The sequence below is a fragment of the Oncorhynchus gorbuscha genome, linkage group LG04 (assembly GCF_021184085.1).
Source record: "Oncorhynchus gorbuscha isolate QuinsamMale2020 ecotype Even-year linkage group LG04, OgorEven_v1.0, whole genome shotgun sequence".
Lineage (NCBI taxonomy): Eukaryota > Metazoa > Chordata > Actinopteri > Salmoniformes > Salmonidae > Oncorhynchus > Oncorhynchus gorbuscha.
Genome location: NC_060176.1, coordinates 9,701,796 through 9,716,473, shown reverse-complemented (window position 1 = coordinate 9,716,473; position 14,678 = coordinate 9,701,796). Strand labels below are relative to the sequence as shown.

At 46.5% G+C, this 14,678-nt stretch overlaps 1 protein-coding gene across 2 annotated transcripts in view; it reads right to left on the bottom strand.

Annotated features, from left to right (window-relative positions):
* Positions 1-393: 393 nt before the first annotated feature.
* LOC124033631 (rhombotin-1) overlaps positions 394-14,678 on the bottom strand; it is a 36,430-nt gene continuing 22,145 nt past the window's right edge. For both annotated transcript variants that reach the window (XM_046345753.1, XM_046345754.1), the window contains 3 exons: positions 8,874-9,087; positions 2,629-2,754; positions 394-943 (listed from right to left, as the gene is read on the bottom strand). In XM_046345753.1, coding sequence (XP_046201709.1) covers positions 838-943; positions 2,629-2,754; positions 8,874-9,087 — 446 coding nt within the window. In that variant the 3' untranslated portion in view covers positions 394-837. The remainder of the gene's footprint in view (positions 944-2,628; positions 2,755-8,873; positions 9,088-14,678) is intronic.

Sequence of the window (14,678 nt, the reverse complement as noted above, 5' to 3'; positions counted from 1 at the left end):
TTCACACTCATAATCAGATGGCAATTAGCGAGGCATGATTCAGTGGGTGCAGACTCTTTCGCTCTCTCTCTGCGTTCTCATCCAAACACTGCTTCTTTCATGACACCTGCACGCTCAGTACAACAACACAGTCTGGAGAAGTCATTATTTTATTCCAAATAAAAACGTATTTAGTTCATTTGAGACAGCATTTCTAATTCCATCAGCACTCTTTGCAAAATGTAATAAAACTTCCTTTTTTTTCTCCACTGCTTTTTAAAAAAGATGTTTTTTTCCCTCGCAAGGCTTTTTTTTTTTACAGCTCTGTGGTTTGAGAGATAATAATGATATCAACACATGGGCCAACCTCTTCAAACTTTGGTTTTGGTATACAAACAAAAAAAACTCACTAAGAACATTTAAGAATCTTTAATTCACACTAGTAATAAAATTGCATTACATTTCATAAAATAAATGTTCCAGTTTATATATACAGAGAAAACAGACTGTACATACCCTCCAAGGAAATGTTCCCGAAAGGGGAAAAGAATAAACAAACCCAAAACAAACGTCACAAAAACATACAAGCAATACAGTGCTCAGCTAAGCAGGCACAACTGTACATCAAAACTTGTAACTGCTCAGTGTTGGGGTGGGAAGGGGAGGGGCAAGGGTGGGAAAGGGAGGGGCAAAAAGTAGTACATTTACAATAGAGTCCTTATGGACTGATAAAGGGCTATTTAAAAAGTATTGCAGGCAAGCAGACAGACGCTCCTCTTCCCAAGTGCAGCAGAACATCCATGGCATCATGTGTAAGTACGGCGGGCCGAGGGTCCTGGTCGCTGCCACTGGGCCCGGCTATTGAACCTGCGTCTCAAAGCTGCCGTTCAGCTGGCCCTCCTCATAGTCCATCTGACACAGAATCATGTTGTTCTTAAGGAAAAACTTGTCCCCCACACAAAACCTGCCAGCCAGGAAAACACAAAGGCAAAGCATTAAAAAAAAGGAGGACAACGCGGGGAGACAAAGGAGATTAGTAGAGGACAATATGACAAGAGTTATTTGTGTTGACAGGCTGATAATGATAGCATTGCTCTAGGAGAAGAATGTGGTTGATTGAGATCAGCTGTTAAAGGCGATGGCCATTGCTGCTCTCTGGGCTTTGATTGTACCCGTTTGGCGACGCCGCGTGTTTGCAAATGCCATTGTTCCTTGTGTGTGATTCAAAGGCCCCTCTGATGGTCACTGAAGGTGTGGCTTTAAATACAAGTAGATAAAAAATATATATAGTTTCAAAACGTGCGGACAAATGGACTGGCGCCAATGAAAGCACCCCCCCCCCAGACTTGGCAAACAAGAAAAGCACCACACCGGTTTCCAAGGAAACCTTGCAACATGGCGAGCTTTCCATACGCCAGTTTGGGTGCCAACGTGTATGAATGTTTTGCTAGGTTTCGAGTTAATTGAAGAAGAAAAAAACACACCCCCAAGTAGGCCCATTGATTTTTTTGTTTAACCTTTATTAAACCAGGCAAGTCAGTTAAGAACAAATTCTTATTTACAATAACGGCCTACCGGGGAACAGTGAGTTAACTGCCTTGTTCAGGGGCATCCTTTTAAATGGCGGTGCTTATGGACTGTACGACACACAGCTTCATAGACAGAATGAGTGAAGATAAGAGCAGCCGTACTGATGGCAGGGCTGCTTATCAGGCTGGGCCACAGTAATGTGTTGGGCAGGAATAGGGCTGGCAGAGGGGCAATGGCTGTGCTATCAGTGAGCCAGTAAAGCCTGGCCCCATGAGTGGCTGCAGCCAGCATTCCCATACCCCAGCCAGGTGCTCACCATGGTTACTGACTCATCCCTGTGGAAGGTTAATGTGCCTGTGCTGTATGGATGGAGAGGGTCACAATACCCCATGATTAGCAGAGTGTTCTCTGTGCGGCACTGTTATGGGATTGTTGCATTGTATTGTGAGGAGAGTATGTATGGATGTAATAGTGTAGAGCTCAGAGGTGAGGAGCGGTCAGGACCTAGGATGGAGTGAGCAAGTCTCTGGCCCATGTGGGTCACCAAGGTGTCTAGTTAACATAGTCAACATTCCTGGTCTGAATAGCATACAGTATTTATATATTTTAAAAAATCTGTTTAATTCCACGACCCTGTAGTGTGGTACCCAAACTTGTAAGGCATGTTCCCATAGAGTGGCCTCTTGGAGGTGTATTGCTGTGGCTTAAAGTGAACCTTTCAACTAAAGCATTGTGAGTGTTGGCATTGGTCTGGTAGCTGTATCACTTGATACATGAGATCATTTTGTTCCCCTCAAGTTTATAATCCCAGTTGTTTCTAGTCACAAAACACAAACAAGGACAAACTAATGGCAGGGTTAACATAGAAAACAAGGAACAATGTTGCTAATGCAATGCAACACGCGCGTGCTTTCAAAATGGGAAGACGGACAAATCTGTATTTATACAGACAGTGTGGGTTTAGTTTTACTGACCCCAAAACAGATCTGTTGCACCTCAAGTGGCAGTTTTATTTTGTTAAATGGCTAACTAGTTTGAGCTAATGGCCATTTCAGAACAGCATTACATATTTCAAAAAGGCAGTCTCACGACACAGTAGTGAGCTCTCTCTCTCCTTACCTCTGGTTACAAAGCTGACAGGCAAAACAGTCCAAATGGTAAACATTATCTCTGGCTCTCATCACCATTTCAAAGGCTGGGATCAGTTTACTGCAGGCAGCGCAGTTCCCTGTTGTACCAAAGAGCCTGGAAGAGAGAGAGAATACAAACAGAGATTAACGTACCTTCCTTAGCCTTCATGCAACAGAGGAGCGAACAAAAAGTAAAGCCAAGAAGAAAAAAAACCCCAGAAAGACTGGTGAAAAACAGACAAATCTGAAAACATCCCATTTAATACACAAATCTATCTTGGCACACACTTGGTGTTTTTTGTTAATGAGGGCTACAAACCTAGATGTTAATTCTTTGCTAATGATCTAATTAAAATGATCACATGGTTCTAATCCCCTTCTTCAAAGCCTTTCTCCTAGCACATAGCGAAAGCAATAAAAACAGATCTGAGGCAACCAATTGAACTGTTGAAAGTTTTCAAATTTTAAAACCAAAGTACCTAATGAGACTTGCTCCAACCAAAGCCAGCTGGATTTTACACAAGAGGCTAAATTCTATAATGTAGTCAAACGTTCAAAATATTCCTGTTGCAAGGATACTGCCTCGATCCCCCTCTGTTTCATTCAGCGACTGCCTGGGAGAATGGCGGGGAGACCTTGGAGAGGTAACTAGATGTTCGGCAGTACACTGAACAGACGCACAACTCACATTTCACTGCTGTTTGTTTAAGCTTATTAGATAGGAGGCAAACGATGAAGGTCACAAGCAGAGCAAGAGGCACTGGTGTAGATCTTTCTCCTCAAAGCAAAGCAAAGGCAACTCCACTCCGGAGCCTGCAGCCCCCAGTCACATTTACATTTTCCAAGCGCCTGGCCTTATGTTTAATTTGAAGATTTTGAATCACAGATAGACTTGCACATTCTGCAGGCAGGAAAAGGGGACAGCGCCACAGCTTTGCGAAAGGGGATCAGGCAGGCGATAGCAGATTAACATACTGTCAGTGGCAAACACGTTCCCAAAGTTGTGGGCTCAGGAGACTCAGGCGGAGAGAATAGTCAAAAGTTGGTATCCCCTCTCCATATTAGTCTCTGTCGGTTGCTCTCCCCTTGTCACAGAAAACATATCCCTCCAGCAGACCCAGGGTCTAATTAGAGCACACTGCCCCAGAGGAGAGGACTGCTACTGGTGCCTTAGACTAGGAGAAAGAGAGCGAGACAGAGCTGTTTGGTTCTAATAGATACGAAGTGTTGAACAAAGTCATTGTTCGAACTGGTTACTGTTCCAGTAAAGTGTGTTGATATAGACCTCTGACCGCTGAGCTTTCCATGCCACCCGGACGAGGTGCTGCTGCTAAAACCCACTTGGTAAAATGATTGTCAGGCTTTTAGATGTATTAATGTTATATTAGTGATTTCTTTCCTCTTTAAAAAAACAGATGAAAAGGACACAATATTCTATTCTGGATTGATTCTGTTAATATCAGCATCTGCATCAGTTCTAGCTCAAACTAAACCAGGCTGTTATCTCTGTGGTCTGACTCAGACCTAGTCTGTCCTTCTGTGTGTGTGCTGACCTGCTACTTGACTGGCCCTGTGAATATGGATGCTTTATTAGATGCAGTATTGTATGCTTCCCAGGGGACATGTCAGTGATGTAAAGCCATCATGTAGGTTATGTTTCAGTGTTATGGCAGTGTGGGCCCTGGGCTCTGTGGTTGATATTGGGACTGCAGCGCACTTTGAGTAATAGCCCGAGACACTATGCTGACCATTTAGTGGAAGGGCACTGTGGAATTGGGACTACAAAGACCAGCATGCATAGCACTAGGGAGAGCTGGGTGGGAATGAGGATCACAACACCTTAATTGCAATTCACCATACAGTAGAGATTTGAGTTCTTTTAAGAATGATTACAAATCATTAGACTATTTTCTTCTGAATTCCCACATATTGTAATGGCATACTGTGCTGTGTGACTGGTACAATCATGCAGTAGCTCATGATGCAGTTACATTTTGTCTGTTAGGATTAAGAAAAGTATCCTCACAACTGGTATACTAATTATTTCGACATATATAATATTTTTTGTCCCATTGAAGTGGAGAATGAATGCTGTGGAAAATTTGAGGGCAGAATACATTGCCCCTCACTACAGACCGCTGCCAATCCTACTTTGTTAAGAAGTCAATTCTTTAGGCAGGGTTTGAAGCACAGAAAGGGCCCAGCTTAAAATAGTGGTTAATTTAAGTGGATTAGAAGGTTACAAGTACTCTTTTGGAAGGTCACCCTCAAACTGAGACAATGGGATGGATTTTGAAGCTATATAATGTAAGATAAAGGGAAACCAGCCATTACCATGGTGAGGCCGGTTAGTGGGACTTTCCAGTGAGGGTGCTGAAGGACTTTCATAGTTGTGAAATGAACTTTCACAGCATATCTATTCAATCCACACTGTCTACAGTAACAACATAGCATAGTGTGCTTGTAGAATTGAAACGTTAACTGAAATTTTAAACATGATCTTCAACAGAATGCCATAAAAAAATTAATGTGCATTACCAAAAAGGCAGATTTAGCATGCCGTGAACTGCCAAGATTGAGAAAAAATATATAAACACTGCAAGCGTTGAGAACACTGCAAGCGTTGAGAGAAAACAAAATAGTTTATACTGGAAGTAATTTTCCTCCACTGATATTGGCTGGTTGAAACAAAATGAACTGCCATTAAAGTTAAAGAGCCTCTCCTCCATTGTTCCACTCCTTCAGTTATTGTGTGATTTAGCGTGGATCTGGAGAGACAGCTGTTTGAACTTGCTACTTCGCTAACTTCAGACTCTCCCCCTGTATGCCGGCATCATCTGCATGTCTTCTGTTTCATTGAGATTTGGACTTGAGTTCTTCAAGTCTTCTACTCTGTTCTAAGATCAGATTCACCGCTCCATTTACAGTTTGTCCGATTTCATAGAAAGGAGAGCTACTGTATTAATTCATGTTAGGCGTGTTTTGACCTTCCTCAACAGTTGTGTCTTTGAAGGTGTAAAGCTTGCTATAATATATATTTCAAAATGTTGCCAGAAAATGTTTTCTACTTTATTTGAGGAAAGAAGTAACTGTCTTATTATAGTTTGTATTTCATGTTTTATCTCCAGTGGGTGGCAGAGACGTTTGACATACATTAATACATCCACAGATAATAAGATGTTTTAATTACGGTTTAATATCTACTTCCATTGCAGTTCTGACAGTACGGTGTAACTTACAATGTCCATTAGCTTGGGAAAAAAAGTGCTTTAAACTTCAAATAAAGGCACTCTACTTTGATAAAAAGATGACTGATACAGTATGTTCCCCTTAAAATATTTGTCAGTTAGAAGATAAAACAATGTCAGGCTTGGGGTTCGGGCGATCAAAAGCATGACTGGCTTGTCAACCTTCTTTGGCGAGGTCACCAGATCCTGAGTCCCAGACAAAAATGAAACACCTAATTAATCTATTGTTCTGCGTGATAATGAAAGTGTGGTAAAACTGCTAATAAAACCAACCCAGCCTTTTACAACAGAGAGGAATAGAATGTCAAGTGGATTCAGAAACTTCTGATCTGAGGTTTTAGAAGAAGACGGTGCTGGCAGGCCAGGCAGGGGAGAGCGGGGGACTGGGGGGCGTGCACAAGATGTTACCGGTGCTGGCAGGCCAGGCAGGGGAGAGCGGGGGACTGGGGGCGTGCACAAGATGTTACCGGTGCTGGCAGGCCAGGCAGGGAGAGCGGGGGACTGGGGGCGTGCACAAGATGTTACCGGTGCTGGCAGGCCAGGCAGGGGGGAGAGCGGGGGACTGGGGGCGTGCACAAAATGTTACCGGTGCTGGCAGGCCAGGCAGGGGAGAGCGGGGGACTGGGGGGCGTGCACAAGATGTTACCGGTGCTGGCAGGCCAGGCAGGGGAGAGCGGGGGACTGGGGGCGTGCACAAGATGTTACCGGTGCTGGCAGGCCAGGCAGGGGAGAGCGGGGGACTGGGGGCGTGCACAAGATGTTACCGGTGCTGGTAGGCCAGGCAGGGGAGAGCGGGGGACTGGGGGTGTGCACAAGATGTTACCGGTGCTGGCAGGCCAGGCAGGGGAGAGCGGGGGACTGGGGGTGTGCACAAGATGTTACCGGTGCTGGCAGGCCAGGCAGGGGAGAGCGGGGGACTGGGGGTGTGCACAAGATGTTACCGGTGCTGGCAGGCCAGGCAGGGGAGAGCGGGGGACTGGGGGGTGTGCACAAGATGTTACCGGTGCTGGCAGGCCAGGCAGGGGAGAGCGGGGGACTGAGGGGTGTGCACAAGATGTTACCGGTGCTGGCAGGCCAGGCAGGGGAGAGCGGGGGACTGGGGGCGTGCACAAGATGTTACCGGTGCTGGTAGGCCAGGCAGGGGAGAGCGGGGGACTGGGGGGTGTGCACAAGATGTTACCGGTGCTGGCAGGCCAGGCAGGGGAGAGCGGGGGACTGGGGGGTGTGCACAAGATGTTACCGGTGCTGGCAGGCCAGGCAGGGGAGAGCGGGGGACTGGGGGGTGTGCACAAGATGTTACCGGTGCTCCTGAAGGACGAACACAGACGGAGCTCCTATAATAATTAATGTGCGCATGGCAGGGCTCCAAACCCAGGGAAATAAAGTGTGTTTGATCCAACCTGGCTGCATGTCCCTAATGAACTGCATCTCCATACAGGAGGATTCCACTTCATTAATGGAGGTGAGGGGAAGCGTTCCTCTCTCCGTGCAGGACGGGGGCTCTGTGAGGGGATTACAAGGCCGTATGGAGCCTGCGTCACCTACTTTAAAACTATAAGCTCTAAAACTCTCTTCCCTCGCTGCTGTGAAAGGGAATGTTTTTAATTTGTTCCATAATAGAATTCATCTCAAACATCTTCAGCCATTAAGTGGCATGCATTTGTCTCAGGCTGAAGAGCAGATGAGTGGGCTGTATTTCATTAGGCCATCATGGCCCAGGCAGAAACACAGAAAGCCCATCTCTCCCTCGCCTCTCCTGCTTTACATTTCGCTCCCTTGCTTCTTCCCTCTCACTCTAGCCCCCTCTGCCCCTCATTTTCTTCCCTCCTCTCTCACCCCTCTGCCGTAGTCTTGCTTTGAGTTTGCTTTCTGCAGAGCTGCCTGTCAGGCCAGTTAGCCCATAGGAACACATTTTCATCAGGGAGCTGATGTCCACGATAAGGCCTTCATAATGAGGGAGAAATCAATCAGATAGAGGGACGGAGAAGCCGGCCCTTTTAGGGGATCATATTTAACCATGTCAAAAGCGCCATTCTCGGCTTAATAATTTTTGCCTTCTCTTGTCATTTGCTCCTTTTATTATGACCTCATCTGCACCATCTGCCCCTTCCGGGGGCAGCAGCAGTTTAGTGAACCTCTCTCACTGCATCTTAACAGCATTAACTCTTGGTGGGAGCTGATGGATGGTAATGGCTCCTCTCAACGCCCGGCCCCTAAGCCCCTCTCGGTTGGGACCTGCTGGTAGGGCAGGGTGGGAGAGGGAGGGGAAAGACAGGGAGAGGCCAGGGGCAGCAAGGTCTCTAGGCTGGCCCCCAGGGGATGGTCTCTGGGATAAATGGTAGGATCTCATTCGGAAGCCCCAGGGAATGTGACTTAACGCCCAGGAAATGATCATGTTTAATTTAGGAAACAGATGGCAGAGTACAGGGGGAAAACATTGAGCCACAGACACTAACGTTGAAGCTAGCCTGCCTGGAGTCTTCCCAGAACAACATGACCCATCTCTACTGTTACTGAAACCAGGTCTGTACCGCGAGGGGAGAGAGTGCTGTGTTCATGTAAACAAGCAACAAAAAAAATGAAACAGAAAAATGTTTTTAAGAGAGCTAAAAACATACAAACGTGGAATTGGAAACTTTCCGCTCTGCCTTCCCAAGGCTTCAGATCAGAGCTTGGGGAGAGTCACGCACGAGCATAATGGGATTCAGGCTTAATTGACACACATCTAGTCAGCATCGATATCCTATAATGAGGAACAAACAGGCGCTTGATCTACCAAAACAGCCTGGGAGGAAATGTCTTCTAAAAGCTCGAGAAAAACACTGGTTCACATACAAATGGACCCAAATAGAGAGCTCTAGTGAGAGGCAGGTTCATAGACATTCATGGTGGTGTTACCCTAGCAGTAGTGAGAGAGCTGACACAGCCCTAGGTGGGGCGTGGCCTTTCTGTTCTATGAGGGGCGACTGACTGTGGCTTTTCTTACCTCAGGTAGTCCCTGCGACAGAGGATGAGGTTGGCTTTCGTGTAGAGGGTGGAGCCCACCTCCCCCAGGCGACAGTCGCAGCAGGCACATTTCAGACAGTCCTCGTGCCAGTATTTGTCCAGGGCCTTGAGCAGGTAGCGGTCTTTAATCTTGCGATTGCAGCCAGCGCACCCCTTCTGTTTCCCTTTGGGCTGGACGGAGAGCATCGGCACACCTGTAGCGATAAGGAGACAAACGCCGCGGCGTGATTCACTGCCCAGGAACACCAGTGACTTTTCATGTTCTCTTTTCGATAAGGCTGCTGCTGCAGCGTCTGGAGGCAGCAGAGCCTCACGAGAGAGAGGGCCACAGTGCACTGCCTCTGCTAATATGCATTAACATGAACACTCTTCCGTTCAGATAGGCACACAGATCACATTGGACTACATTCACACCAGGTAAACCACACTAGGCAGACAGGCCTACTGATTATTTGAAGCTGTACTCGTAACAGAGTCATATTGCTTAGCGTGGTATTTACAGCATGCTGTATATTATGTTAGTCACCTACCATTTCATCAGCGCTCATTGCTCTGAACTGTCCACAGCTGTAAAAGCTTCTCATGGGCTTTGTTTGGTACAGATTAACATTAACCTTTTAAAACGCCTCTGACCACAAGAACGCTGCTCGCAGACCCCAGTGAGATATGTTATGGCCTAAGTGCCTCTCAGCGCGCACTCACACAGACACACACCAACGCTCGCTCGCTGCATTACAGCCTTTCCTTCTTTTACACTTATCTGTACTCATGTGTCAGCAACGAGCGAGCCTGAGTAACTAAACCCGCAAATTGCCCCGCTGTCACGCTGGTCCCCTTTAAGTGTGCCTTTTAGCCTCCTAAAGGACAAATAAAGTCCATTTAATAACTGCACTAAACACTAATAGTCTATGTGTGGTTGACATTTGTGTTTGGACTAAAAGCCCCCCTCAGGCCACTGCTGGTACAGAGGCAGTGGCAGGCGGCACCCCTCCATAGCACTAACAGGTCTGCCACAGCTGAAAGCACAGGACAACAGCTCTTAAGACACTCTCACACACTGAGCTATTGATCTGTCTAATAGAACACACGACGGCCACCGCTCGCCTCTCTGCTTTCAAAACACATTTCTCTCAAAAACCGGACTCAGCCTGCGTCACGGGGAGGGAGGACGGCCATCGCTTTGTATGTGGGTGCCTATAAAAACGGCAAATGCCCGATGGTTTAAAGACATGGTATGCTGGGAGGCTTTCTTTGAATTTCATAGCTTTTTCCCGCTGTAGCATTTATATAACTTTAGTACATTTTCTAGATGTTTTGTCTTTATCCTCGGAGGTGTGATCTGTTGCTGAGGTGTTCTAGTAAAGGCAGTTGCTATTGACCTACAGTATATTTGTCTGAGAGAGATGGCCGTTACAGGAGAATAGTGCTCTAATGTGTGTGTTGATGTCCTCTAGTTGTGTTTGGATGTCAGTGGTGTGCAGCCACCCTGTAGTTTCACTGGAACCATAGTCGTTATTTCCATGATAAACAGAGCCTCTGCTGGTAGCTAGGCAGTTGTATCACCCAATGCCCCTGATTCTCCTCTCTGAGCATGTCGTTTTCCCTGCACAAAAACCTCAGCACTTTGTTCTGCTGAATACCAAAGCACATGTTCCTGTCTCTAGTCCTTTGTCTTTCCCTCCGTCTCCCACACATGCCTTATTGGATCCAGATTTGTTCAGCCATTTCTGACCATCAGTAATACTGTGAATGTAATACAATTAGCATCTCCCCTTTTAAAATAAGGGAAAGGGTGAGCTTGTTAGTTAAATTGATGGCTTTGGTTTGTATGTGAATAAGAGCTCTGGTGGTATTCAGCCTTCGTCCCATTTCTTTATCACAAGTGGCAAGGGGAGACTAATTGGTCCAGCGCTGATGATGGGAACCATCAATTAGTGTTCTGCCTACCCTCCAGCTCCCTCACCTCCTCCCTCCCCAAAACGGGCCCCTTGAAGCTGGCGCATTAGGATCACAAAACCCGCTATAAATACCAATGTTCTGTGTAAATGAAGCTAAAAAGATTCAAATTGAAGCCACACTAGCTAAGGGTGGTCTGTTCTACCTGCATCTCATGGCTTGTTAGAGGAGCTCTCTGCAGGTATGCCAACAGTGCTCGCCTGTCAGCCTTCTACAGAACTAAAAACAGTCTTAATGAGGAGAGAGAGTGCTGTGTGTGTGTGTGTGTGTGTGTGTGTGTGTGTGTGTGTGTGTGTGTGTGTGTGTGTGTGTGTGTGTGTGTGTGTGTGTGTGTGTGTGTGTGTGTGTGTGTGTGTGTGTGTGTGTGTGTGTGTGTGTGTGTGTGTGTGTGTGTGTGTGTGTGTGTGTGCATGCGCATAGCAAAACAAAAATCGGGTTTCCTCAATTCCCTCAGGGATCACAAAATAATCTTTAATTTGCCTTTTATGACAGCTAATTAGTCATTTTACTCAAAATCTTTGCTTTAAATAAGAGAACTAATTATACACAAAGGTCGTTCCCCACCTCCAGAGAACCACTCATAATTGGTTTAGACCACCGCCCCCCCACATACCATCTACCCACCCTGTTACATAACATGTGTGCTTTACATCAACTCTGCAAAGTAGGGGGTTTAACCCCTTCTATGGAATGACTGTACAGCACGTCCCCTGTTTCAGCCTCTTTGAAGCTCTCCCTATGTTGAGACATCCTAAACATCAACGTGGCAATGTTCTATTCCCTAACCCAGATTTGAAACTGCAGTGAGTCCGACACTCCTCCCCACCACCATGTACACAGTGCTCCGTCTATGGGCCGGAGAGTGCTGCCTGAACAGAGGAAAAGCCTCAGATACATTAGGAAGCCAGGATGCTTACTGCACAGATCCTGCTGTCTCAGGGAAGAAACATGTGCTTGATGTCATCTACCAAAACAGCCTGTGGAAAATTGCCTCAGAAAACTCCAGTAGTAGCTACACTGCATGTAGCATTTCCTAAACAAAGAGTAGTGACAGAATAAATGAATGTATAAAACAAATGTCATGTCAATTTCCTTAATACCAGGAGAATAGTTGTTTGCACCTGTCACCACACTTAGAACCATGTGAAATCCCTGAGTGGAACAATGCTTCCCAACCTGCCGAGAACAAAAAGTTACATTATAAAAGGAAACGGCAGCAGCCGAAGAGGCAGCCTCCACTTAATCCAATCCATTTAACAGATACAAGTGCCACTGACCTTCCCGTGTCATTTGGTGTCCCAAAAAACGTGGCTCGCTAGACCATGATTCATATTCCAACAGGGAATGCATTTTTGTCTTTTAATAAAAGAGGGATCTTGCCTTGCCAAATATTTTCCCTGAGAAAGAAATTAATTTACCATTAATACTTGGTGTAAGGTCTGTCATCTCAGTCTTTTTCCACCCCTCTTCTTTTTTAAAGACCTTATCTCTTAAGAATATGTTATGTTGAGCATTGCTCAGTTATGTTTTTTTTCTCCCTTCATTGAAACGGTCAGACCATGTACTTTCCATTATAGAGATAGAAATCGGATGCTATGTAAGCCATTTCTAGATCAGTTTTTACCGCTATCTAAAAATAGAATCTATGTGGTAACCCTTTTGATGTATTTAACATTTTAAAAGGAAAATAAGCTGTTCGGTGCACTCGAGGAAACGTTTTAAAAGGAAAACAAGCTGTTCGGTGCACTCGAGGAAACGTTTTAAAAGGAAAATAAGCTGTTCGGTGCACTCGAGGAAACGTTTTAAAAGGAAAATAAGCTGTTCGGTGCACTCGAGGTGTCATGTTTTGTCTTAGATTGTCTTGTCATTTTGCTTTTCCTTCTGTTCGTTTTCCCCCTGCTGGTCTTTTTAGGTTCGTTCCCCTTTTTCTCTCTCCCTTCCTCTCTCTCTTCTCTCTATCGTTCCGTTCCTGCTCCCAGCTGTTCCTATTCCCCTAATCAATCATTTAGTCTTCCCACACCTGTTCCCTATCTTTTCCCCTGATTAGAGTCCCTATTTCTCCCCTTGTTTTCCGTTTCTGCCCTGTCGGATCCTTGTCTATGGTTCACCGTGCTGTGTCTGTGTATCGCCCTGTCGTGTCGTGTTTCCCTCAGATGCTGCGTGGTGAGCAGGTGTCTGAGTCTGCTACGTTCAAGTGCCTTCCCGAGGCAACCTGCAGTTCAAGATCGAGTCTCCAGTCTGTTCTCGTCATTACGAGTGGAATTGTGCTTTATGATTGTATTTTTACTTTACTGGATTAAAGACTCTGTTTTCGCCAAGTCGCTTTTGGGTCCTCATTCACCTGCATAACAGAAAGATCCGACCAAGGAATGGACCCAGCGACTACAGACGCTCGTAACACTGCCGTCGAGATCCAAGGAGCCATGCTCGGCAGACACGAGCAGGAATTGTCTGCTGCTCGCCATGCCGTGGAGAACCTGGCCGCTCAGGTTTCCAACCTCTCTGGACAGTTCCAGAGTCTTCGTCTCGTGCCACCTGTTACTTCCTGGCCTGCCGAGCCTCCGGAACCTAGGGTTAATAACCCACCTTGCTACTCCGGGCAGCCCACGGAGTGCCGCTCCTTTCTCACCCAGTGTGATATTGTGTTCTCTCTCCAACCCAACACATACTCTAGAGAGAGAGCTCGGGTTGCTTACGTCATTTCACTCCTTACTGGCCGGGCTCGAGAGTGGGGCACAGCTATCTGGGAGGCAAGGGCTGATTGCTCTAACAATTACCAGAACTTTAAAGAGGAGATGATTCGGGTTTTTGACCGTTCAGTTTTTGGTAGGGAGGCTTCTAGGGCCCTGGCTTCCCTATGCCAAGGTGATCGATCCATAACGGATTACTCTATTGAGTTTCGCACTCTTGCTGCCTCTAGTGAGTGGAACGAGCCGGCGCTGCTCGCTCGTTTTCTGGAGGGACTCCACGCAGTGGTTAAAGATGAGATTCTCTCCCGGGAGGTTCCTTCAAGTGTGGACTCTTTGATTGCTCTCGCCATCCGCATAGAACGACGGGTAGATCTTCGTCACCAGGCTCGTGGAAGAGAGCTCGCGTCAACGGTGTTTCCCTGCTCCGCATCGCAACCATCTCCCTCCTCTGGCTCAGAGACTGAGCCCATGCAGCTGGGAGGTATTCGCATCTCGACTAAGGAGAGGGAACGGAGGATCACCAACCGCCTGTGCCTCTATTGCGGACTTGCTGGACATTTTGTTAATTCATGTCCAGTAAAAGCCAGAGCTCATCAGTAAGCGGAGGGCTACTGGTGAGCGCTACTACTCAGGTCTCTCCATCTAGATCCTGTACTACTTTGTCGGTCCATCTACGCTGGACCGGTTCGGGTGCTACATGCAGTGCCTTGATAGACTCTGGGGCTGAGGGTTGTTTCATGGACGAAGCATGGGCTCGGAAACATGACATTCCTTTCAGAGAGTTAGACAAGCCTACGCCCATGTTCGCCTTAGATGGTAGTCATCTTCCCAGTATCAGATTTGAGACACTACCTTTAACCCTCACAGTATCTGGTAACCACAGTGAGACTATTTCTTTTTTGATTTTTCGTTCACCTTTTACACCTGTTGTTTTGGGTCATCCCTGGCTAGTATGTCATAATTACTTCTATTAATTGGTCTAGTAATTCTATCCTATCCTGGAACGTTTCTTGTCATGTGAAGTGTTTAATGTCTGCCATCCCTCCCGTTTCTTCTGTCCCTACTTCTCAGGAGGAACCTGGCGATTTGACAGGAGTGCCGGAGGAATATCATGATCTGCGCACGGTCTTCAGTCGGTC